Source organism: Syngnathus acus, chromosome 13 (genome assembly GCF_901709675.1).
Source record: "Syngnathus acus chromosome 13, fSynAcu1.2, whole genome shotgun sequence".
In the NCBI taxonomy this organism is placed as follows: Eukaryota; Metazoa; Chordata; class Actinopteri; order Syngnathiformes; family Syngnathidae; genus Syngnathus; species Syngnathus acus.
Window position 1 is genome coordinate 9366418 of NC_051098.1, and position 26168 is coordinate 9392585.

A 26168-nucleotide genomic window follows, 5' to 3' on the forward strand; every position below is an offset into this window, starting at 1 on the left:
TGGAAAATTTGCACACCATATAATCAATCTATATTAGTTTAAAATACTAAAAAGAAAAAAATTGGTTATCATTCTTGCGAAGGATAAAGAATATATGAGTGTGAGTATTGTTATATTGTCCTCCCTACAAGTGTGCTGCACTTTTTATGTTCAATCGATTGCATAAAGGGTTATATAGGCTATTGCACCACAACATACGCTGTATTCATACTGCAGCGCAATTCCGATCTTTTTGCTCATATGCAATGACGGCACACATCGAAAAACAAGTCACCAAAAAGTACACAAGCACCTACAGAGAAAATAATTCCCTTTTTACTACGGACGCAGGAGGTTCATTAGAAAAAAGTCTGAGCCTTGGAATATGTGCAGATGTGATTTGTCTTCATTATGAGCCGATAGGAAACAAACACACGGTGGCCGCAGATGTAGCCATGTGCCTACGTGTACACGTTGTGTGTGTGCACATCTGAATGCGTGAAGATGTTTGTGAGCGCGGCAGGCCCATATACATCGATCCTGGCTTGTCCTTAGTACTCTAATGCAACAAAACTCAGGCTGATTTTGGAAGTGCTGTTGACTTAGACCGTGTTTACAGAATGTGCAATGGATAGTGCCCACCATTCTGAAGCCAGCTAGCAGAAACTATTAATCAGAACGATGTTATAATTAGGCTCAAGACCCTCAGGCTTCATGAACACACACACACACACATACAAAGAACCAACACTATATCTGACCATGAAAATAATATATGAATGCTTGTGGTACCCAAACACACAGAGGGGGCCTGTGTATGTAACCGGGGTGGATATGTGGACGTGGAATCGGGTTTGTCGAAAACGCTTTAAGGCTTGTTCGCTTCGTCTTAGACGTTGTTCAACAAAAGTCAGTTTGTTACAGTAGCAGGGGGGTATTAATACCCAATGATACAGCCGTCTGAAAGTCAACAGTCGTTAGTAAGAAAGGCAGTTGTGTTCAGTGTCCCTTTGGATGTCTGGTGATCACCATTTGGCGGGCCTATTTTGGTTGGGGGGAGGGGGGTTCACATGAGTGCCTTCAAAAGTACATATTTGTCTCTGAATGGGTCTGAACTCTCTCACTAAAGTGAATCACAGTCACTTGCCTAGCCCCCCCCCCCACCCCCCACACAAACAATATGACCAAAATAAAAGACTCTATTTAGTAATCTGGGGGAGAAAACAATGAACAAAACCGCATGAATTTTCAGACTTTTTATTTAATTATAAATAATAATGATAATGTGCTTATACACATACATGGGCTTATGTGATACCACTTCATAATACAAAAACATACATGACTAAAAGAACTGGTTCATACTACCAAATATTCAAACAACAGAGTGCTTGCATGTGGGCATGTTTTCTTGTTTGGTTGTTTGTTTTTTTGTTTTTTCAGGGGCGGAGGGGGTTATAGATAAAATCCCCTTTTGCTGCTTGGAATGGTTTGTGACAAAAATGGTTGGAATGGAAAACTGAGACAGATTGGTCCAACGATATAACAATTTTGTCTTTGTTCTTTCTAATGTAATTTGTTGTATTCTAATCATCTCATAGTGAGCACATTAAATTGCTGTTCTCATGACAATTTCTGTGGGAATGAACACAAAAGGCAATGGACTGCAATTAGTTGGAAAACTGACATATTGGTCGAGTTACCCAAGTGGGTAGCTTTTTAATATCATTAATGATTTTGAGAAAATAATTGGTCATAGTTAATTGCTTAAAAAACATAATCCACTTTGGGAATAATTTTGAACTTAAATGTTTCCCTATTAAAAAAAATATAAAATACAATGAAAAGTCTCAAATAGGTCAAGTGTTTCCTCAAATGATGTGGCTGACACTGCGACATGTGATATATTGCACTCCTGCTCTACGGGGAAAATGCATGTCCAGCTTTTATCTAAACTTTGCTGCTCGTTTGCTTTCTCAAGTGTTTTGTGGTCGTGACTTATGACCTGGTGACTTATTTTTCCCGCAAGAGAAAGATCTTTAAAAGGGTTTAAGCCTGTGATCGATCTTGCCTATCAACCGTCCCATCCCCCCCTCCCTTTTTGTTAAAACCACTTCTCTTCTACTGCTCTCTCATCTGTCACTTTCTCTAAAGTCACCTCTGACCTCTTGCAAGGCCTCCGAACCATTACAAAAGGCCAAGATCTGTGCCTCGCCGCCCGAAACGTCAATGAGAAGAAGACGGAGGAGGAGCGCGAGTGCTTAGATGGAGGTTTAAATGAACTTCCTCAGCAGTACAGCTGTAGTGTATTTTAGCGTTACTTATATATTCTAACCCAGATATTCATTTCCCCGTGTTTGCTTTCTTTGCTTCTAGAATATCTCTTCATGTGTGGCTTGTGTGGGATCTCAAATAAATGCCATATAGATAAAATCAGCAAAGCGTGTTTCCTCCCACCCGTCCGGGCAGAAACGATTTGGGAGATTCATTTGGTGTTACATGGAATTTCATACATCGTCATGTGGCTGTAAGATATGTAAACATGTTGCCTCGAGTCTTTTTAACGGCTGGCCATCTTGCGGCGAAACAGTGGGGTTCATCATCGTTTTTTAAAAAAAAAAAAAAAGACCCCACAGGGAGTGATTGTTGGACTTCACTGAGAAGTAAAAATGGTCAGAAAGCCACATGTCCAGAACTGACCAAATTAAGCGCTGAAATCTGTGCTGTTCATCCGCAATTCATCCACAGTGGATGATTTTTTTTTTTTGGTGTGATATTCTTTCTTATGTTCCCTTCTTAGAGCTCTCTGGCTTTCACAAGATATAATCATGAAATGTCCTGCATCAGAGAACATAATCCAATTTATTTTGGTCCTGTTGACGAATGATCGTCTTCATTCTTTGTGGACTCAAGCTTTGGGTCAGGCAATCTCAGGCCTCAGATAAGGAAGGGGACCTGAAAAAACATACAGAAAAAAGGATGAGGAGTGATGACAAGAGGAAATAAGGATTTGAAATCAAATGTAGAGAAAGACAATTAAAGATTGAGATTTATGGTCAAATGGATGCTAGTCCGTTAACAAATCTTTACGGGCATATCAAGAGCCAGGATGCAAGGTCAAGCAATTTCCACATAAAATGTGCAGATGTAGTATAGTAAATAATTAGGTGAATATAATAGCAATACTTTAATAATAAAAAATAAAGGTATTGATTTTTTTTAAGCGTTTTTGCATTATTGTCCAACCCATATTCATACTGAATCACACACATATTCTTAAAACTGTCGTTTCTTTTTTCTTTTTTTTTTTTACATGTTTACTTGAGGCGCACCATAGATCAAAGATCAATACAGCTACAGTAAAATTGTTATTACTTATGTACTTTTCTTTCTTTCTGTGACTTCTTCATCTTTTCATGGAAAGCAGACAACTGCTTAGAAAGTATTTTAATGCACTTATAGCCTTGGTAGAATAAATGCACAATAAATGGAAGGCAACCAAAAAACAACAGACTTACTGGGAGGTAACATATGGTCACTTGTTCGTCAAATTTTGCTCACAACCCAAAGACAATAACACTGTCATATTTCAAGACCAAAAGGCCACAAAGAAAGATAGTCTCGTAACCACTAAACAGTAAGAGAAAAAATAATTCCTAGTCTTCTTTCAGCAGTCCAGTGATGGATCGGACCGCCATCCCTTTCACTAGAACAGAACCTGAAGCAGCACTCCTAAATACTGCCTCCCCAGCTGACCTCAGTCCTCACACCTGTTCTAATAGCCGCCCTGCCAGAGGCTATTAGGATCCGTCCACCTCCAGAAAATACTTTCTTTGCAGCTCCAAGCCCACTGCACGCTGGTTATCCAGTCCCACTGATTAATCACATCAAGATGGACTTGTGATGGTGCGGTAGGTTGTATGAGAACACGGGTTGTCCTGGTACCCCCTTTGGACTATTAGGCTATGGTACACACAAACGGCTAAAGGTTTTTCACGTGTAACAAACCAAGATTATTTTCGGTCTATGTTATATTATGGGAATACTGCATAACATATTTGGTTCTATTCTTGATATTAAGTTGCATATCTATTTGATATTTTCACAAAATTAACATGACTTTTGAGCTCATTTTCACGCTCTTTGAGAGAACCGTCCAGAGTTTGAAACAAGATTATTGGATGAGACTGATTGGCCAAGCCCCTGCGGACCAAAATTGGAAACGCTGACTGCTGTAATCAAAGCATAGCAGAAAACGACATTGCCCTGCAAATTTTGATTTGTCTGAGGTTGACTGCAAGACTTTCAGAACCAGTAATGTGAAATGAAAGACCCTCTCATGAGTCAACAAGTGAATATTCTTTAAAGGGCAACACGCTGAGTCGAACCCTCAAACCTTTTGGAGCTTTACTTTTCCGTGATGGGATCTGACTCTACTGAATGACTGTCTCACAGTTTTAGGTGAATTACTTTTCGGTGGCAATCAGACATGCACATTGCCCCCAAAAGCTGAGTTTGGACTGGGGCGGCCATCTTTGCAAGCAGGACAGCATCTCCACTATTTAGACACAATTATGTTTAGGATAATTGAAAATGAAAGAAAGAAATGTGTTATTGTCTAAATTGTCAAAATAACACCTTCCTCATTTGTGTCCATTGATTCAGACCTAATCATTTTCCGAAGATGGTTAAGAGGGTTGAAGTCAGGGTTCGGTGTGGGCCAATAAAGTTATTTTTTTACATTTTGCTTTGTGACCACAGGTCACGCTGGTTGAGGAAAATGGCCTTTAGGAACCATTATATTGACTGAAATGATTGACGAAGTATGAAATGCAAGATTTTTTTTTTCTTAGGGGACATTGCAAACAACAAAAATTATAAACTAACTGCGGTAAAACAATGCAGTGGCGAAAGAAAAAAATATTAAGTGAATTCTATTGACCGTTACTTTGTCCGTACTGGCCATACTGGTAGGACGCCATGTGATCGACTGTGTAGCCCTGGGAGCTGTAGGAGGGGGGGCAGTAGGACTGCGAGCTGGGGCAGGAGGGCAGAGCTGACATGATGGGAACACTGGTCAGACCCTCCAGACCTTTGATGTGATCCATGCGTTGGCTGCAACTGGCAGCCATGCCGGCAGCCGGTTCGAGACCACCAGTTAGAGGTGAGATGGCATAGTCACTTTGCGCTGATGTGGAACCCCACCGCTGATTCAGCAGACCACATCACCTGTTGAAAGACAGATGAGAGGATCTAGTTTCCAGAATAGCACCAGTCTAATATGTGAATAGAAAAGAAGTTGTGTGGTTGTGTGCTTGTTTTACAAATGTTTCCAAGTTCAAATACTTGGCTGCACAACGCCGTATGCATTGATACACAATGCAACTGTCCCGAAAGCATATGGACCTCAGCTTCAGAGACTGCAGAATTAAATCATTTGTTAGAGATCCACACTCCCAACATTCTAAAATTCAACTGCTTGAAAAAACATCACAGCAAAAGATAACTTATCTCTGAAGGTCAAAAGAAAAACGTCCTTAAGCTTCACTTAACTAAAACCTCAGAATACATTTGCAGCTTGAGAAAAGCAGTAGCTCTTGACCCTGGTCTTTATTAGCGACACAATAATCGAATTGGAGGACTATTCTTTGGCCGGCAAAAGCATGGAAAAGAGCTGCAGGGCAAAGCAGTTCAACTGGTGTCCAAATAGGGACTGATAGCACCACTCTCTCAGAAGCACACCAACTATTCCAGTAACCTCTTGACGAGAAATCCAGTCTGCGCTCATCACCTTGTAACTAAACCTGCAAGCTCTAAATGTATCATATCCACCCTACATGTGATCAACGGGTTGAGGCTCCGTGAGCCATCCTAATAAGAAGCAGGTATGCAGCACTATGTGTCCTCCTGGCCCTATAAGTGACATATTATTCTACATCCACTCACACACATGGTACTGCTTAAATCATTTCCAAGTAGGAGAGGAGTCCATGTTGACTTGGAGAGAGGAGTGCTGTTTCCTCTCATGCCCTATAACATTTTCCTCAGAAAAAAAGAAAGAAACTGTGTTTGGAAGGCTTGGTGGACTCGAAAAAGACCAGGAACTCTTGCCAAAAAAATGCTGCTGAAACCAGTAACCCGCCGCCACTGTAACTGCAAAGTTCTGCTCGAATGACGCCGATGCTTGTGTTATATCTCTGCTTGTTGCATGTCTTGACCAATAATGTCTCTTTCTTTGCCCAGAGTCGCTTCCTGCCTCATGAGAGGGCTGCTGACTTGCCATTCCAGGGTGTTTCATATTGGAACACTGCCGTTGCCAGAGGCCTGAATCAGCGTATCCAGGAGTCCAGCGAGAAAAATGTCGGCACGAGGGGGGAAAAACATCTGAGACTAAATATTCCTTCCTCGACATATGAAACATACAAATAAATAAGAACTCTGCTTTCACTAGAGGGTAATATCAAGGGAGGCATTTTAAGAATGCAATCACAGGACTTCCCTCGAGGCACAGGCTCCAGTGTTTTGCTTGTTCTCTGTTTGCACTCGTTGGTACCGATGGAAACTGTGCTCTTTCACTTTATCCACAATATTATTATATTGTTTATTTCTGGATGATATTTTGTGCAAAGATTTTGGTGCATTACATCCACTGTTGGTGGTGATCGTCATTTAAATGAAAAATGTTTATGCCAAATTATGCAGAAGAAAGCCAATAACAAACACAACAGTTGATGCCAATCTCTTTCCTTGACAACCTGAGGCTCAGGCCTCCACTGCCTCACACAGCGGTGACAGGACAGTATCATCAGGGACATAGTCATTAGAAAAGCGTCAAAGTCAGAGATGCCAGGCTGTCGATGTTCACTCACCTGTGAGGAGAGTCCATTTCCAATGGCCGGGTTCATGGGATTGGCTGGGCTCACAAAGCTTTCCGAGTATCCTGAGAAAGAGTGGCGTCCAGAGACAAGGCAGTAGGCTGAGCTTCCTTCACCTTGTCCTCCACCACTAGACACTTGGTGACCCGACGACGGCGGGAGAGGCTGTGGTCGGTGTAGCGTGCTGGGCGGCTCTAAAGTGAACAAGGTTGATGGGTTGTAGTCTAGCAATAATTCGTGTGTTGAAACCTTATGTAAGTACCTTGTGCTATGGATGCTGAGGGATAGGCGCTGTCAGAGAGCTGGTAAGGAGTAAGGCTGGACATGGCTGAAGGTGGGGAAAGCTCCTGGGATCAGGTGATTAAAGGACATCAACTGGTTGGCCCCTGCTTGCTTTCGCCACCTGGCTCTTCGGTTGCTGAACCATACCTGGTTTTGACATTGTTGGTATATGTGAGGATGTGGTATTGTGTATTCAGTTGATGTTGAAACACAACACGCTGGATCCATATGAACATAGTAAAGTGACGTTGATTCCTTTATGGAGCGTAGGCAGGTTCATTTTGTTTATTCCAGAAAAAAAAATGATTTGGTTCAACTAATTGATTAATTGGAGCTTTTAAAACTTTAAAATATCAATGTTGAAGAGACTGACTCAACAGTTTAATGAAATCCTTTGCACAAGTTTCCTTCATGGAAATACCAATGTTTTCATGGACACCATCATCACCAAGTATTGATTTAGAAATATTCCTAATAAATAAAACTGGTCAACAACACATTTTCGTAAGATGGCTTCATTATCTTCCCAAACGTATTTTTGATACCAATTAAAAAATGTCTTTACTTTTTTCTTGTTATATTTTGGTTTTTAAGTTTGACTCATAAAATCTTGCTCACTATGGACGTTACCGTCCATGTATTGCAATTTATAGCTATGATGGTTCAGAAAGAAAATTCCACCTGTTGAACACTTAATACATAAATTATATACTTTTTTTATTGAAAACTGATGCGTTAGAGAAAAAAATGAGGGCGGATTCATTGCGAAAAATTCATCATTCAGATACTGCATCTCATTGAAGTGTACTGTCAATTAATGTGGTCAACGTGTCATCATCATCAATACGTATGTCATCTCTTACTTGCACCCTGGCCTCAGTCAGTTTAGCCCTTTGGGCAAGCTCCTCCCTGGTGTAGATGTCAGGGTAGTGGGTCCTCTCAAAGGCCCTCTCCAACTCCTCCAGCTGCTCTGCCGTAAAGGTGGTCCTACTGCGCCGCTGTTTCCGTTTTAGTGGCAGATCAGGCTCTGACTCCACTTCCGAACCCTCATCTGGAGTGACCTCGCTAGTCAAATAGTGACAGGAAAAAAAAAAGCACTCAGTAGTTTCTCCCTGCATCAGGATGTTTAAACAGGAAAATAAGTATAATGTCCTCACTAACATGCAAATTGTATTTTGTTAACTTGTTTATCGTATCATCAGAGTCACATTGGCCACCTGATCTTGAAAAGACAGACTCGATGAACAAAATAAACAGTGATGTAACCACCTTTTTGTTTATTGATTACACACACATGCACCTGCACTGTCAACTGATAGTTTTCCTCAAGGTCTTGTGGCCAAACAGACTTCCATTCAGGAGAATTATTGTGAGTGAATAATCTCTATGGAAGAAAATCCCACAGCTCCACAGGGGTACTGGTGGACTAAAAGGCACACAAAAGGCTAATTTGGATCTTGGGGCCATTCTTCTGCCGTGTGTGTGTGTGTGTGTGTGCGTGGTGCGTGTGTGCGTGTGTGCGTGTGTGCGTGTGTGCGTGTGTGCGTGTGTGCGTGTGTGTGTGTGTGTGTGTGTGTGTGTGTGTGCGAGAGAGCACATGGGAGAGCGGGAAAGCATGCATGACCTTTGAACAAACTGCTTATTCAGGTAACTTGTGACTTCTTAGAATCTTCACCCCAAGTCTATTCACCAATCTCAAGAAATGTAGCAAATTTTTGTCTTTTTTTTTTTTTTAAATTTAAACTGCAATATTGATCCAGCAAAATACATACAGTAAATACAGCATCGAGCTGATATCTTCTAATACTGCATGTATACCTAGTAGTATAGGTTAGACATCCAAATTGATTTTTTTTTTTAATTTCGATGCCCAATGGTGTTTCATTATTGTAAATAGAAAAAACAATTAAAGGTGGACTTTTTAAGTAATAGTGGATGTTCAACTGACTGAGATAAGCTCCATCCTTGAATTTGACAATGCTGAATTTCCTTATTCTATCTGTACTTTGGGATCAAATCGGAGAATCTTGAGATTTCATGTTGTGGCATCGGCACATACTCAGTTTATGTGTGTGTTGCTGTTAGTGTTGGCTCGTGAGTGAACGATTCGTTAAAAAAAAAACGATTTATTTTCAGTGAACGAGAGTGAACGAATCACTCCCTAAAGTGATTCGTTCTTTTTTCAGTTCATATGACTTCAACCAGTAGGTGTCGGTGATGCCCATTGAAGCTGGTGCCACCTTGCCGTAAAACAAAACGAAGAAGAAAGTGAAGTAACTTCCCGTTCGCGAACGAGTTAATGGGTGAACTGCCTTCCCGTGCATCAACGGATCAGTCAGTGAACGTGTTGCGTCTCCCTCCTGGCGTGAACTATGTAAACCAGAATGTAGATTTACGATTTGCCAACGAAAGAAAGAACCACTCACTGAAACAGCACTTCTTTTATGCGCGTTTTCTCCAAGCTAACGGCTAACTTTATTGCATGAAGGGATGCGCCGTTATGCAACAATGGGGAGATTATGCTTCTCTTTGTGTAATCTTGATTTTATAACACTTGTAGTAGTTTTTAAATAACGTGTATGCATATATACGCCTAAATATTGTTATCCAATATATCTACTACAATTTCACATTGGATTACTGGTTTGAAATTTACTTTTAGTATTATTATTATTTTAATAAACATTTATGTTAAAACTTGTCTGGTGTTTTATTCCTTGTTTTTATATTCGCCAATTAAAACATAAAAATCAGACATTTGGTTAACTGCTTTATATGACAGTATGTGTAGGTACACCTCATGGACACTTCAATAGGTACACTAAACGAAGTAAAAAAAAAAAAAGAATAAATAAATTTTTATTGCTTTATATGACAATATGTGTTTACGTTATATATAACAAATAACGGAGTTTTTTTTCAACCGTTTATTCTAACACAAACACATTCGGTATAATAACACCATCAACTACAATCCAACAAATACAAAATTAAAACATCAATGTTGGCATAACGTGTCGGCTGGCATAGCAGCAACGCTGTCTGTCACTCACTCGTGAATCTTGGAAAACATGTTGGAATGCGGCCCCGAGGACTGGAGTTTGACACCTTTGAGTCAAAGGCTTTGACCATGATATTTCCCTAATAAAGTGGCCTGTTATTTGGTACACTTGAAAATGGCGGTGTACCTAATGGAGTGTCCGAGTGACGTCACAGCTCAAACAGCCAATCAGAAAGTGGGGGTGAGGGCGGGTGTGGCAATTTCCACTTAAACCAGGGGTGCCGGCCTCCAGTCCTCGAAGGGCTGCGTTCCAACATGTTTTCCCAAGACACCCTCGTTAAGCGCACCTGCGTGAAAAGTTTTAGCTCCTTTCACGTTCTGCAGTAGCTAAAACTTTTCACGCAGGTGCACTTAACGATGGGAATCTTGGAAAACATGTTGGAATGCGGCCCCGAGGACTAGAGCTTGACACCTGTGACCTTTGACCATGATATTTCCCTAATAAAGTGGCCTGTTATTTGGTACACTTGAAAATGGCGGTGTACCTAATGGAGTGTCCGAGTGACGTCACAGCTCAAACAGCCAATCAGAAAGTCGGGGTGAGGGCGGGTGTGGCAATTTCAACTTAAACCAGGGGTGCCGGCCTCCAGTCCTCGAAGGGCTGCGTTCCAACATGTTTTCCAAGAGACCCTCGTTAAGCGCACCTGCGTGAAAAGTTTTAGCTCCTTTCACGTTCTGCAGTAGCTAAACTTTTCACGCAGGTGCACTTAACGAGGGAATCTTGGAAAACATGTTGGAATGCGGCCCCGAGGACTAGAGCTTGACACCTGTGACCTTTGACCATGATATTTCCCTAATAAAGTGGCCTGTTATTTGGTACACTTGAAAATGGGGTTGTACCTAATGGAGTGTCCGAGTGACGTCACAGATCAAACTGCCAACTTGGGGGCGGGGCCAACTTATGTATTTACACATAAATACTTGCATTTGTTTGCATATGCATATAAAGTGAGGTTCCAATTAAAAAATATACACTTGGGAATTTGCTCATGCCTGGGATCGAACCAAGTTCTTGCCGAGCAAGATCCCATGTCACTAACCAGTCGTCTATTTGGACCTGGCAACCCTTGGCCGTCTGCACTATTTTGTACTAGTGATGTGCATTCCAGTTCTCAAGTGAACTGAATCTTTAGAATCGGTTCACTCAAAAGATCTAAAGCACATTTAGTTACATGCGCACACCTGGGATCGAACCAAGTTTCTTACCGAGCAAGAGCCATGTCCATTATCCAGTCGGCTATTTCTACCTGGAAGCCCACGGTCGTCTGCACTGTTTTGTACTAGTGATGTGCATTCCATTTCTCAATTGAACTGAATCTTTAGAATCGGTTCACTCAAAAGATCTAAAAGCACATTTAGTTATATGCGCACACCTGGGATCGAACCAAGTTCTTACCGAGCAAGAGCCCGTGTCATTATCCAGTCGGCTATTTCTACCTGGAAGCCCACGGTCGTCTGCACTGTTTTGTACTAGTGATGTGCATTCCATTTCTCAAGTGAATTGAATCCTTAGAATCGGTTCACTCAAAATATTTGTTCAAAAGAATCGTTCACTACACTTTCTTATTTATTTATTAATTTTTTCTTTTTTTAACCTCGTGTAGTGTACCTATTGTAGTGTCCATGAGGTGTACCTAATCACTGGTCATATGAACTGAAAAAAGAACGAATCACTTTAGGAAGTGATTCGTTCACTAACCCTAACCCTTGTATTTATATTCGCCAATCAAAACATAAAAATCAGACATTTGGTTAACTGCTTTCTATGACAATATGTATATGTATATATATATATGTGTGTGTGTGTTTTACGTTGTTGTATGAGTTGGTGTCCCCCAAAATAACAAATGTCGGCATAACGGTTTTTTTTATCAACCTTTTATTCAAACACATTCGGAATAATAACACCATCAACTATAACCCAACAAATACAAAATTAAAACATCAAAGTCGGCATAACGTGTGTTGGCTGGTATAGCAGCAACGCTCTGTCACTCACTCATGAATCTTCGCGAACGACTAATCCAGCGAGCGATAGATGGAGGAGGGACTTTACGAGTCAGTGACGTAATTTCCCGTCCACGAACGAGACGAGTCAGTGACGCAACTTCCTGTTCAGTGTGTGCGTGTGTGGGGGGGGGGGGACGAGTCGTTGAACGATTCGTTTGAACGAATCTTTTGAATGAACTGATTATAATGATTCGGTTCGCTTAAAATAACTGGAATGCACATCACTAGTTGCTGTGTGCTTTTACTAACAGTGACACTATGACGGCTGTGGTGCGTTTTCGGTCCGATGGAAATCAGAGCATGTAGTAGTTCAACGGGAGAACCTGGATTGTTCATTTTTCACCAACGTAAAATACACAGTCAAGTCGCGACACCTCGACTGTGATAGCCACTCAGCCGCTGTCAGAACAGCAGAGCGTCTTTAAAAGTGACTTTGTTCTTAATGTCGCAATATTTTATAGAGCTAGTCTAAAACAGTAAACAAAACCATATTGATTCTTTTGGATTTTGATCACAATCACTTTCAATAGTTAATTCCTTACACTGTCTAAAACCTTTTTTCAAAAACTGTCACTTTCATTTACAAAAGAAATACAATTTAAAAAATATTTAGTATTTATTTTTATTCAATTATTCGACCCTCCATACATATATAGGAATAGAACTTTACGTCTTTTGTTGTAATATAACAGATTTTAATATAGAAGCTGGTGTAACACTTAACAGATTTTTGTTGGTGGTGTGCCTCGAGATTTTTTTCCAATGAAAAGTTGTGCCGTGAATGAAAAAAGGTTGGGAAACACTGCTCTGATTCAATTGTGATTTCCAAACAATAATCCAGCAATGTTTTTAATTTAGTACTTCAAACACACTCTTAGTTCCCTTATTAATTCACCAACACCTTTTGCGTTACACCTAATTAATTCTACCTCAGCACAGGCAATATTTGGGTGTGCAACACTGTATTAGTACCTTCTCAGAAACAACAATAAAATTACGAGTGAATCCAACCAGATGAGGGCCCCCTGTGTGAAACTGATCCTTGCACCCCCATCGTAGACACATGCATTAGGGGCAAATTGGTAAAGAAACATTCATGAGAGAGGCAAAAAGTAAAATATTTTCAAAAGTGGGGTAAAGGGAAATAGAAGCATTTTCAGAATATCTTGCAATTTTGCAATCTTGCAGTGCCATCATTGTACAGTCGTTTTCTAATGGTGTCTAATCTAAAACAACAACTAAGTAGGTAGTATAGTCCTAACTTTAGACAGACCCACCCAAAATAACATAACTGAACATAAAACATAAAAACATAAAAGTATGTTGGAATTTAGGGTGTGGTTAATAGGCCTTTGGTGTTGTGGACAGGTTGGCAAAAAATGAGATGAAAGGTTTGTTGCCCCCGACACACAACAAAGACCCCCCTACACACACACACACGCACACAAACACATAGTGGGTTCCTCGAGCAGGACCACATGGAATCCCACACCTCCCACCCCCCGACTTTAGCAGCATGCACGTTCCTCAGCATTTCACAGGGATTTGGGCCCTGGGAAAGTGGAGGTAGCTGGGAAAATCCTTAATCATTTTGGAATTACCTATCAGTTAAAACTGCTACCATAGTTTCAAAAGAAAAGAACGTGGCACCTCGTCTGGGCAATGTGAACAATCTAGTCTGATCTTCCATGGACGGCTCAAATTGGCTCATTTGTTTCGCTCTATGTGCGTTGAAATGTTACATGGACTCACACTTTTTGACACTGAGGTCTCAGATACATGCCTATGCTTTGATAATTTGTTCTTTTTCCAAACTCAGGTGGCCATGACCTAATGGCACAAATCTCATTCTTTTCAAAGTGCAAAAGAAAAAAAGCAGTTTTGATGTTTCTACACTTCTTCCTGGCGTATGCTTTAAAACAGTGACTTGTTTAAACTGAGGTAGCAGCATTTTATTTCCTTGTTGAGCCACACAGGACCCCCAACCGCCTTCCTGTTGCAATCAGTCACAGTCTCAGAAGCACAGCTCCGATGTTCAATGCACGGTGCAAAAGGAATTTGGTCTCCAATCAAATAGTCTGGGTGTGTTGAAAAGTAAAAAGTAAAGTTTAAAAAGTTGGACAAAGTCAAAAAAAGATGTTATGCTACAATTTTGATTGTGAAAGTTGTCTCATTTTTGTAATGCAATGATAATCAAATGAGCTTATTTGTGGCTCATTAAAAATCTCAGTGAAAATCCAATTTTGCAAACACAATATTCTCTTTTTTAAACAAGCAATACCTACTCCTCCCTGTCCTCTTTCTCTTAACTGTCTTGCTTTGTCTCCCCCCCAATCGTTCTTTTCCACCCATATTTCTCTCTCTGACTCTCCGGCCCTTTGTTGCTGCAAAGAGCTGAACTCTTTGCTGGCGATTTCCACGCTCCATCTGTGGAATCCGTCATGGCTCCCTCGGCCCTTCACAGTAGAGGGTTGTCACCTGCCCCACGGGGGAGCCGGAGAGGGAAGGGGGTGAATAAAGAGGAATGGGGAGATGGGGGCACAGCCAGAGGCATTTTAGCCCTCCCCCTCAAAGAAAACTCTTTCCTCCGGAGGAAACTGTACAAGCACCTCAGGGGCTGATGGGAGCATTGGGGTCTGTTGTTGCTGATGTAAATGTACCCGTGGGGATAGTCGGTCTGAGCATCTGGGTTGTTTTTGTGTTGGTTTAAGTTTTTGTAAAATAGTGGAAACACAACTTTCTTGTCAGCGCTATTAGTAGTAACATAGTAGAAGTAATAATTCTACTAACTCGATATTACATGACGTTGATGTGAGGTAAACAACATGAGATGACATTTTGTATTACGTAATGTCAAGAGACATCCTCCCAATCACGATCTATAATTGTTTCCATTGATAAAGCTTAAGTCAGGAGCTCAACAAGCACATGGCCATCTTTTTACATAAGCCCAGCCTTCCCCCACAATCGTGCTGTCCCTTCTTTGGCTGCCATTTTGTTTCCTTTTATCTTTGATGAGTGGTCAAGCACAAACACAAAGCCACTTTTCAAAACATTTTTTCTCATCGTAAATAAGCGCCACAGTCGTTTTAAAGTCTTTGTGAGAGATTGACAAAGAGAGAAGTTCCAACATTTTCGGTTTCTAGGAACTTATCCAACTTTGGAAGCAAGTGGTTTGAGAGAGCCCCATTTTCCGTCATTCCCTTGCTGTCTTTAAGATGTGATCGCATCGATTTGGCACTGTCAAACACAATTAGCCAATCAAATTATCCTCTCGCTGTCTTGCCAGTATTCATCTTGAAAATACAGCAAACTCAGCCAAACACTTGACTTCTCTTTCGCTATGTTTACCCCAGCCTATAGCAAAAAAAAAAAGGGGGGGGGGGGCTGATCGGGTTCATTCGTCAAAATATGAAGAAAACAAAATGCTTAAAAGGGTATCATTATCTCGGTGGAGGCGACCTGAGGAGCATTTCCTCAAAATAGGAGAAGCAGTTGGAGGGGAGGGTTGAGAGGGTCAGAGGAGAAAACAAAACTGTTTAATTTAACCAAACTGAAGCCCCAAGAGGCCCAGTTTGAGGGACCCCGAGCAAAACAACCGCTCCGGAGCCAAGAGAACCCAGAATGTCTCCTGCCACGCCACGCCAGGGAAAACCAGAGGGAACGGAGAGGATTTAGCTGGAACAGACTTTTGGAAAGACTTCAGTATTGCTGCTTAGTTGGTGGGGTGGAGAATGGGGGGTATACAAAGGCTTAAATATGTCCACTGAGACATGAGACAGTTCTGGTTCAACATACATGCACACATGCGTGAGAGGCAGAGCGAGAGAAAATGAGCAAAAGCGACGTGTCCAGCCTGAGTTTGAGGACTTGGGGGAATTGACCGACCATATGTGGATTATTTACACCCCTTCTTCGCACGGCTCAGGAACACTTCTGGGGCTTTAGTTAACAGTGAGGCGGTGACACTTTGTCCACCCCCTTTCTCTGCACCTTCCCCTCCCAAAATCACACAAAACAAAAGGCAGAGGAGACAAACGCAGCATTTATTTGGGCGGGACAACCAATGCTGCTTCTATTCAGGCGTCGGGGGACTAAGTGACTGGCTGACTGCATTAAACAGTATATAGAAGTCAACGCAAGCAGATGCTGGGTTAGATAATGGCTTTACTGACAGCTTATGGGCCCATCTGTGACGCTCTGGTTTAGAAAAAAGATGGTGTGTGCAAGGTTGGGCTTTTTTTGGGTGGTGGGCTTACTTGACTTGCTAAGTTGTGACCTTCACAAGTGGACTGTTTTAAGATGTACAACAAATTATGCGCGTGGCTAGACAAGTGCGATTAATCACATCCTTGTTGCAAAAAGAGAAGCCGATGGCCATGGAAGTTGTTAAAATTAGTGGTGGGGGGTATGAGGAAATGGTTACCTGTCAATTTTAACTAAACGTGTTTCTAACCTTGTTTCCTGTGTGCGAAGAGAGAGTAACCTCATGCAGCCAGCCCTATGACCTTGCTGTTCCCTGTCTTTTAAATCCGTCTCACCGCTCAGGTCATGGAGGGGAGGGGGAAGTTATGTCAAGAGCCAACAAGGTGAACTCTTCACATGTTAACTGTCATTCTCACTTATAGAGGTAAGAGTAATCTTGCTTACATCTGCTGCTTTGGTGCGTAGCGTAATGTTTACATACTAAAGAACTATTTTCCAAAAAGAGATGAAAAGCCAAAATTATTTATAAATAAATAAATAAATAAATAAAATTATTCCTACATTCATGCCATTTATTGTTTATAAAATAATTTAACTAAAGGTGTTGACACTGAGTCAATAAATTATAAACATTTTAAAATGAGTGTAAAAATGTGCAGGTCCAAGCAAGTTTTTGCCATTTATCTCAAAATACAGAAAATGGATTTATATTATTATATAAAAACGGGCGCAAACGTGATAGCACACACAAATCGACGTGAAAGCTTAACAGGCTTAGATTGTCTTATTGAGGTAAGCAGGATTTTGTCTGATAAAACTCCCTACCGTGTAGTTTATTCTGTGATGTAGGACCAGAATAAGCAAACACAGTAGATAAAGTTAGTGTGCAAAATGTGATTTGTCAAACCTGAGCCAAATTGTACTGTGTGATTTTGAATATTTACATAGCAGGCTTTAATCGCATGTGCAAACTAGCATGCAAAGCGGTGCCAGCACAGCACAGAAAAAAAATGACAGACAGCAGGGAAAACCTTTCTGCCAGTTTTAAACCTTTTGGAAATCCCAACATAAATTATTGCAACATATCGACTATTCATCAATGTCATTTCTGAGCTTCTGGATGATTTAAGAGCTGATTTGGAGCCAGTCACAAGAGGGAGTCATGTCATATCCCCTATCAAAAAACTCTGAGTTACTAGCTTGTAACAGCAGTTCCTAAATTGTAATTTTTCATCCTTTTTCATTATTTTGTCTTTTATTGCATCATTAATTTACTGGTTGCACCATTACAGCATTTTAGCCATGATATTTATTGGCAGAGTACCAGCACATTTATTTGGCATTTGTTTATGATGTCCATCGACAACTCCAATGAACAACTTTGCATTCCTTGCATGCTTTCTGAAGGAGAAATAGAGAGGGATGCCTCAAGGGAAGAGAGCCCACGCCAAAGTGAGAGAGGATCGAGGAAGACGGGAGGAGATTTAAACCATTCCTCCTATCAATCATAACGGGAGGGGAAAAACGGATGAAATAACGACTATCGTAAAGAGCTAGCAGGCGACCAGGGTGGAACCTCGTGTGTTCCACTGAGGCATGGCTGCTTCCTCTGAAAGGATTTATGCCACACTTTGTTGTGTAATGGCATTTGCCGGGTCCCACGGTTGCCTGCCTGCTCTGGTACCCGACACCGGCTCGTCTAAGAGACTCTGGCCCCACCGCTCCTGCCCTCCTCGGGTTTCTCAGCGCTGGGTGAACCTTGGGTGAAAACGGGTGTTTGATTGTTTTATTTTTATGTGCGATCTTATCCAGTTTTGTTTCAGCTGTGGTTGTTTTTCAAAGAGGTGTATAAATAAATTTAAGTTGAGTTCATTTTTCACTAGCGGTGCTTTCCCAAGTGTTATGTCATGAAAATCATCAGCACTACAAACCCTCTTGTGGTTTACACCCTCGATCGTACCTGTTGCTGCTCGTGTGGGTGAACACACAATTTAGCACCCGCAAATTGCTACATTGGCTTCTTTCATCTTTGACTCTAAACTTTACACGACCCAAACATGTACGTGCCCATTAAAGCAAGCAATCTGACATAGAGACAAGTAGATTCAAGTTTTCCATTAACAAAAATGCTCAAATTTTGCTTTACACTCAAAGTATCACATCACAAAAATATGCATATTTTAAGACAACCTATCGGAGCCATATCCATGCCCGAGTCGCTATCCCTATAGTGCGAGCTTGTAAGAGATAAAGAGAGGCCTTATTCTAAAGCGAGCCATTCTACTTGACCTTCACTAGGCCTTTTCACTCTTTCACTCTTTGGGGCGCACTCAGCAGCAGCTCAATGTGGCTAGTCCATCACAGCCAAGACTGGGGCACGAGAGCCAGTCTTAAAGAGGGAATACCCCAAATAGCCTCTGCCCCCTCCCAACCCCATACACTTGCACACACACAGCAGCCTCCCAAAAAGCACAGCCTGACTTCAAAGTCGGTGTGCATTCATTAATTGCTCTTTGAATTGATATCAGTGAGTCACAATAAAAGTGCGAAAGGAGAAAGAGGCTTTAACGAAGTATAGAGGAGCCATTCATTTGAGGCTAACTATGTTTTCATGCTTGGGTAGTCATCATGCATGGGCTTATTAGATAAAAAACTCACGAGAGGGAGAACTGCGAGACGAGGAGAGCGGGCTTGATAGCCCCCGGGGTAGAGGAGCGTGATTTGGTGCTCGCCACTTGGCCCTGGTGCCCTCCTCCTTTGCCCTCATGCCCAGAGTGACACATTCATTCTTTCAGTAGACAGACAGAGCCCTCTTCAGCAGACACTTGGCTCAAGACACTTATAGCCAATAGCTATTATAAGAGCCTCAAAAACCTTATTGGTCCTGTCGTTGTCACGTCATGACAGAATCAGTATGGCAGCTTTCGGGAGAACATGCACTCTTCTTCAATATTTGGATTGAGTCCTCTTTTGTAGCTTTGGTGACTAGAATACAAAACTGCATAGGGGTCATTTGAAGATATGGAGCTACACCTAATATATATGTCACATATATTTCATCCACACATCCATCACTCTTCCTAAATCCCCTCTCCCCTTGGCACTGATCCAGCGTATGCCAACCTGTTACACTTGCAGCACAGCAAGCTTCCACCCGAGTCATTTTAACACACCCACATTATTTGCACAAACAAAGTCCTGCTCAGTTTGTGTGACAAAGCCAGCCAAATCTTAATGGCTCTTTCATGTATTGTCTGCTCACGGTTCCCTTTTGTCCCCTAGCCATTGGCCCAGACCCTGGTTACAATGAGCCTGGGAGAATGGAGGCAGATTGAAGGAATGCGCCTCAATAAACCTAATTATGACATGATGACTGCGCTCACCATGGTAAGGGTTTTTTCAAAGATTCGGAGCTTATTCAATTAGCTCTTTCCAGGATCCCCTTTCGCCAAATAAAGTTATCCCTTTGACTGTTTGCATTGCAAAGAGGAATGTTTGCGTATGTGTATGTGTGCGCGCACTCGACTAAATGGAAACGTATCTGTCCCTCAACAACACCCGTCTGTATTATCTGGCTAATTTAACCTAATGACGAATGGACTCTTAAAGACACACTGTGAAAACTTGAAGCGGCAGTAAAGAGAAGATTGGCCCTCTGTGACTACTTTGTCTTATGGGTGTATAACTATGACGTTTGAGCTGGAGGACCAACCTTACTGCCAAATGCATTCATATCTGACAGAATCTAAAATGGCAGTTTTGTGGAAACAGAAAGTATAGACTATTTCATAAGAGACTGTTGGTGACTATCACATGATTGTGTCTGGGTGCCGTGTATATTAGATTAACAATGAGTGTGCTTAAGACAGCCAACTAGTGGAAACAAAGATTACTGCCTACGACTGCTAAAATCGAGTCCTCGTTAACTTGACATTTTCACTTCTTTTATAATTACCGTTTATTTGACATTCACTGGAGTAGTTACTATGTGTTTTTGTTATAATGTTTATCTGCGGGGAGGGGCAGTTCTTGTAGTACAAGAAGTGAAGTCTTGGATTTAAATTACAAAAATGTTTCTTGGCTGCTCCACAGTCACATTTTGTTTAGAACACTTTTATTTCATGATTCCTTATCCAATAAATGTGCTCGTCAGTTTTAGGACTAACTGTTTTAGTCGCAAACAGAATAATATATTGTATTGATTTTAAAGGCAATTGTTTCATGACGGTAAATTAATAACAAAAGGTTCAAAGGTTTTCATGGAAGTGGACTAACTTTGCAGGTGACACATGCAGGGCTGACAGCAGAAGAGACAGAATAGGAAACAGAGGGCGAGGGGAGGAGTTGCCTCCAGATGAAAGTGGGATGAAATAAAAGACTCGATTTAATCTGCTTGAAGAGATTTGAGGAGCAGGCGGCAAGTAAGGGAGGGGGTCAGTGGGGATCGGTGGCCGGCCCCAATTGTGAGCGATACGCTCCGGGGCCAGAGCTGGGCTCTCCGGGGAGAGAACATTGGTGGCTATTCACTCAACACACTCTTTAATACACTCCCTCCGTCATTAAAAGTGTCATAGCACAATATCGACATCGTTTAAAAGACATTATTAATGTCCGGGGGAGGAAAGGCCGCCATCCACCAAAAGAATCAATAATAGATCATAAGTTCTAGAGTGAAAGCGTCTTGGTTATTAGCTCACCCTCCCAAGTGCAGGGGCTTTATTTGGTTGACCATTTAGCGTCTGGATATGTGACAAATAGCAATGGATCGCCCCTGGGCGCTGGTGTTTCTCTTAAAGAAACACCACTTCATAGAACTTGACAAAAAAAAAACATGCAACACATAAAATATGACTCTAACTGGAATTTGTTCTGCAAATTGAATATTTTATATGGTCATTTTGGAATTTTTTGCGCTTTTAAATCTTAACCTATATCTGTATTAAAATGTTGAGCTTGACTTTTTTTTTTTTTTTCTTGCAGAGAGATATGTGCGCGCGCGCATGTGGGGGACCAACGCGCTTCTCCCAACTATACGTGAGCGGGTTTCTGAGGCTTTTATTGTAGTGGCTGACGGGCAGCCGGCCTCAATAGAAGAGCCTAAAAAGGAAACATTTTGTAGGGGAAAGTGGCCATTTTCTCTTGGTCAACGGCTTCTAAAATAGGGCTGGCGCGCTCCCTGAATAATTCATCCATCATTGCGGCCTATGTTTTGTCGCGCTTTGCCGCGGACGGAGAGGCTGTCCTCTCCCCTTTTTGAATTTTAAACAGGTTTCCCCTTTTCGTCTTTAGTAGCAACCAAATGTGTTTCCAAGCTGGCTCTTTTGTCCGCGCACAGCCCAAGCGTGAGGCTCGAATAGACTCCCGCGCCTTTGTCTCCCAAGTTCATCCCCGTTGTGCGCGCTGGCTCGTCTTTGTGCGCTGATGGAAACCGTTGAACAAATGTTTGATCAACTCATCTGGGGGACAATTGTGTCTCCTCGGAGAGGGCGCTTTATCGCTCATCCTCTACTTCACTCAACTTTGCGGGACATGTTGACATTTCAATGTTGATACTTGACTAAATAAAAGGAGAAGCAATTGAAACGATGTGTGATATTTTAAAAGAAAAACGTCTATTTCGATTATAACTCAACAGTTTCCAACACATTGACAACAAAAATATCCAACAGAACAAAAAAGTCCGAACAAACTTGCAGAATTAAATTCATATCCCAACCAAAGCTTTTTTTTAACAAGTGCGCTCTCTGGGTGTTTAAAATAATAGGATGGACCAGACTGCATGAAGAAAAAAGCCCCCAAATTCTAAACAAGTGGTTTCGTGCAAAATAAAATTGTGTCATGAAAATACTTTGACATTCAAAGATATTAGACGTTGGTGTAAAGTGAGTGAACGAAAACGCCGCAAACAGACGAGCGCGTGCGCGCGCACTCACACACACTCTTTGCGAGCACTAAACTATCACCTGCTGCTTGATTTAACGATCTGGCCTCATGGGAAAAGCATTAGGCGGAGAGACATGGTCCATAAACAATTCAAAATACAACGCTCTGCACCCCCCATCCCAACATCACGTACATGATATAAATGACAGTAACTGGTCGCATATCATTTTTTCTCTTCTATAATGAATTTACAACATGGGAAAAATATTACTTAAGTGAACACATAAAAGGTAACAGGCTACAAATTTCCAAAAGAAAATTGGAAGAGGTTACTTACATCTGTCTCCTAAGATGCCTTCAATGCTGTGCTTGCCTCTTCGGTCACTTTCTTCCAGTTCACTCTTCTCCATGTCATCCTCATCTTCCTCTTCATCGTCTTTCCCTCCACACTTGTTGCGCATAACGCGACTGATGGAACTGACTGTAAAGGTGCACGGATGGAGCAATTAATTAAATCTACATTTAAATTAAAATAACAAATATATTTATTATAATATTTACAAATATACTATAGTACTATAATAATAATAATAACAATAATAATAATAACCATCATCAATTCCTTCCCCTTTTACCTGAAGGGACATTGTTGCGGTGACATATGCCATCCTTCAGTAATTTATCCCGAATCTCCCAGCTAAACATACCCGGGTTTTCTCGCTTGCATTCTTCTATTCTCTTCTCCACATCGGGCGTCGTTGCCTGCTTTAAATGTCAGAAAGGTTTCAGAGTTTATTGGCCGTGCATGTGGAGTTGGTGCTGCTTTCCAAGTTAATCCTTAAATGTTTTGTCTTGCTCTCTTCTTTTCACGCACGTACCTTTGGTTTGCTGCCTCCAATGGCCCCGGGTCTGATGGAGCCGGTCTCCTGGTATCTGCACAGGATTTTAGATACGCAGCCGTGGGAGACCCGCAGCTGCCGGGAGATGACACACGGTCTGATGCCGTGGTGGGCCATTTCCACGATCTTATGTCGAATGTGGTTGGGCAAAGGCCTGCCATTTATGAAAACTCCACCGAGCTGGTTTACTCGGCCTTGACCCAGCGGAGTTGACACTACACAGTCAAATAAAATATTTTTAAAATGTGTAAACATATGTTGTAATAGCACTTTTTAAAATGTACAATTAGTTTACTACAACTGGACTCTTGAGCAAGTTGACGTATCTGAAATATTATGATGGACCTAATTGATGACGAAAAGTTAGCAAGTGCCAAGTCGAGATCCTTTTAACTGGCAATAAAGACTGAATGACAAATTAGTGACAATTGGTGAAGCTCTTTACCTTCGAGAGGGAAGCCACTGCGAGGGTAGTTCTGTGCCAGCGTGGGTCGCATCATCCTGGGAATAGACCCAGCCAGCGCAGTCATACCTCCTACAAACCCAAAGATAGACAGATCCCTCCAGCGAAGAGGCTGTCCGAGGTGTACAAAGGGGACCCCCGGGTCACCGTCTATAACCCTAGAAGCGCCACACTTTATGGATCGCTTATATTGTTGAAGCGCGCATCGAGGTGTCCCGAGACAGTCGATTCTCTCCGAGCATGGAAAACCACAAAAGAGACCCAAAAAGTAACTTGAGCTCTCCAATGTTTCCACTTTATCCTCTCTGCCTAGAAATGTATGCAGCGACTGGTGCGTCCAGAAGGCTAAATGTTGTTGTTATTTTTTGATATGGGTCAAAGTGTGAATACGCGGTCCAAGTAGTAGCGCTCATCACTCAGCCAGTCGGCGCTCCCTGCTCTGATTGGTCGAGGGGGCAGACCCGTAAACCAAAGGGCTACGGTGATTGGCTTAGTCTAAAAACTTTTCTTCTGTCACAGACGTCTTTACAGTTTTGCACCACCAAGACAGAATTTTGGAGCAAAAGTAACAGTCCGTGATTATAGTCTAAAGAACTTCCAAAATCCAAAGTGTGTTTGGGCCTGAGAAAACCACGACGAGACACTTGTTGAATGCAGGCTGTTGTTGTCAATAAAAAATTGTTCATTGTGCCTCATACGGGGTTGTCTGCTTTAAAGTATTTCTGAAAGGAAAGAGCATTGTCTAACTTCCAATGAATTTACGAGCTAACTATTTCAAAAGTTAAAATATTTAATACGATTTCATATTGAGGTAAAAAAAAAAAAAAAGGAGGAAAAAAAGAGCATTGTAGAAATTCCAAAGAGTTTGCATGCTAACAAATTCAAAAGTTAAAATATTTAATACATTTAATTGAAATTTTGGTTAAAAATGCTTGCACAATAAAGTATGCATGTATGTGTATACATTGTAAAAAAGGAATTAAATTTAAAAGTATAATCGTAGTAAGTAGTAGTTCATTTTTTCAGCTGTTGTATCACATACAAATCCATTTAATGACAATCGAATTAAAACTGCATTGCGACATCACTGCACTAATTTTATTCTTCTAGGAAAATGCGTTAAGGTTTTTGCAGCATTCTGATGTCGTTAACCTTAAACTTGTAAAACCCCACAAAGCAAAACAAACGAAGAAAAAGTGACATATCACACGCACACCAAAATGTTATTTCACCGATTATTGTCACCTAACAGTATGCGTCATGAGCCATTTAACGCCTGCTACCTTACACTGGCTCTAATTTGTTTCCACCCCATGCCCTTGTATTTGACACAAATGGTGTTAAAGTGTGCGCAACTCAAGGAATTTATTGTGGTTTTCAGTCTCAGCTCCAACCAGCCGAGAAGAATCTGAAAGGGGGACGTGCGCCACAGCAGGATACGACGCCAGGGAGGCTGTAAAGACGGCATCCCATAATGTCAAATAATCACGACAGTCGCATCCTCAAAAGAGACAAACACATGGTCATCCCTTTGGCTTGTCTTAAATTGAGTGGGAATGATACTGAAGGATACAATTTTGTATCACTTCAAGCAAGAAAGTCACACTCATCCTTTGATTTGTGTTTTTCTTTTATTTTATCCAGCCTGTCCTTGTCGATTAAATCTGATTGATATTAATTGAATTAATTTTTATATGTGATTCGAGAAACGTCCAGCTTTGTCTGCTGGGAATATTAACAAATTCAGTAGAATAAAATGCACACGTCATGCCTATTCGGAAAATATACGTCACTAAACTTCAATTTGGGGTTTTTAAAAATGTCCCAAGCACGTGATCAGCTTCATGCCTCCAATAAATAGCCTCATTCAGTTGAATTTACACAACGATGGGGTTCCCACTGACTTATTGCAGCTTCAATTGTCATGTGCTTCTTGCATTGCTTTCCCCTTTAAAATCCACTTCAAATGTTGTCTTTGCTGTCAAAAAGGCAAACAGCCAAGGGGTGCAAGCAAAGTTTAAAATAAGCAGCACCAACGGGGGTCTTTCACCTGCTGTGGGCCGTCCCATACCTTCAGGCACAAGATAAGGAATCCTGCAAATTCTAGTAACATGGCTTCAAAGAGAGAGGAAATTTGAGTTTTCGCTTGACTGGTTTTTCATGTGTGATCGACGAGATAATGTCCTAAAAATGCGTATTTGGATTGCCAATATATACTTAAGTGGTTTGTACATTGAGATTCAACCATAAAACGCACGCACATTGATTGCACTGTTCGATTATTTCTTTTACTAACCAAAAGAAGACGCGAGACCTCTGAAAAACATGACGATTTGGGGTAGTCGGTGGTCTTGTTGAAATTGGATATTAAGAGTGAAGAAAACAGAGGGGGCAAATGGGAACCATGCGGCACGATGCATAACTTCGGACCGCTCTTTTTAAAGCGACATCGAATCTCCGTGTCCAATCCATTAGCAGGGGGGGGATTCAAAGTCAGAATTCTGGCTTGA

At 41.4% G+C, this 26168-nt stretch overlaps 1 protein-coding gene across 4 annotated transcripts; it reads right to left on the reverse strand.

Annotated features, from left to right (window-relative positions):
- Window positions 1-1220: 1220 nt before the first annotated feature.
- pax3b (paired box 3b) lies at window positions 1221-24066 on the reverse strand. Of its 4 annotated transcripts, none has more exons than XM_037267912.1 (9): window positions 23641-24066; window positions 23175-23410; window positions 23004-23058; window positions 22634-22777; window positions 8000-8201; window positions 7117-7283; window positions 6849-7048; window positions 4928-5208; window positions 1221-2934 (listed from the first exon to the last, which is right to left on the reverse strand). In XM_037267912.1, the coding sequence occupies exons 1-5, from the start codon at window positions 23723-23725 to the stop codon at window positions 8146-8148; spliced, it is 576 nt and encodes a 191-aa protein (XP_037123807.1). In that variant the 5' UTR covers window positions 23726-24066; the 3' UTR covers window positions 1221-2934; window positions 4928-5208; window positions 6849-7048; window positions 7117-7283; window positions 8000-8145. The 4 variants fall into 4 exon arrangements, with proteins under 4 accessions (XP_037123807.1, XP_037123805.1, XP_037123806.1 ...); XM_037267910.1 differs by having other exon boundaries at window positions 22932-23058; XM_037267911.1 differs by having other exon boundaries at window positions 23004-23061.
- Window positions 24067-26168: the final 2102 nt, after the last annotated feature.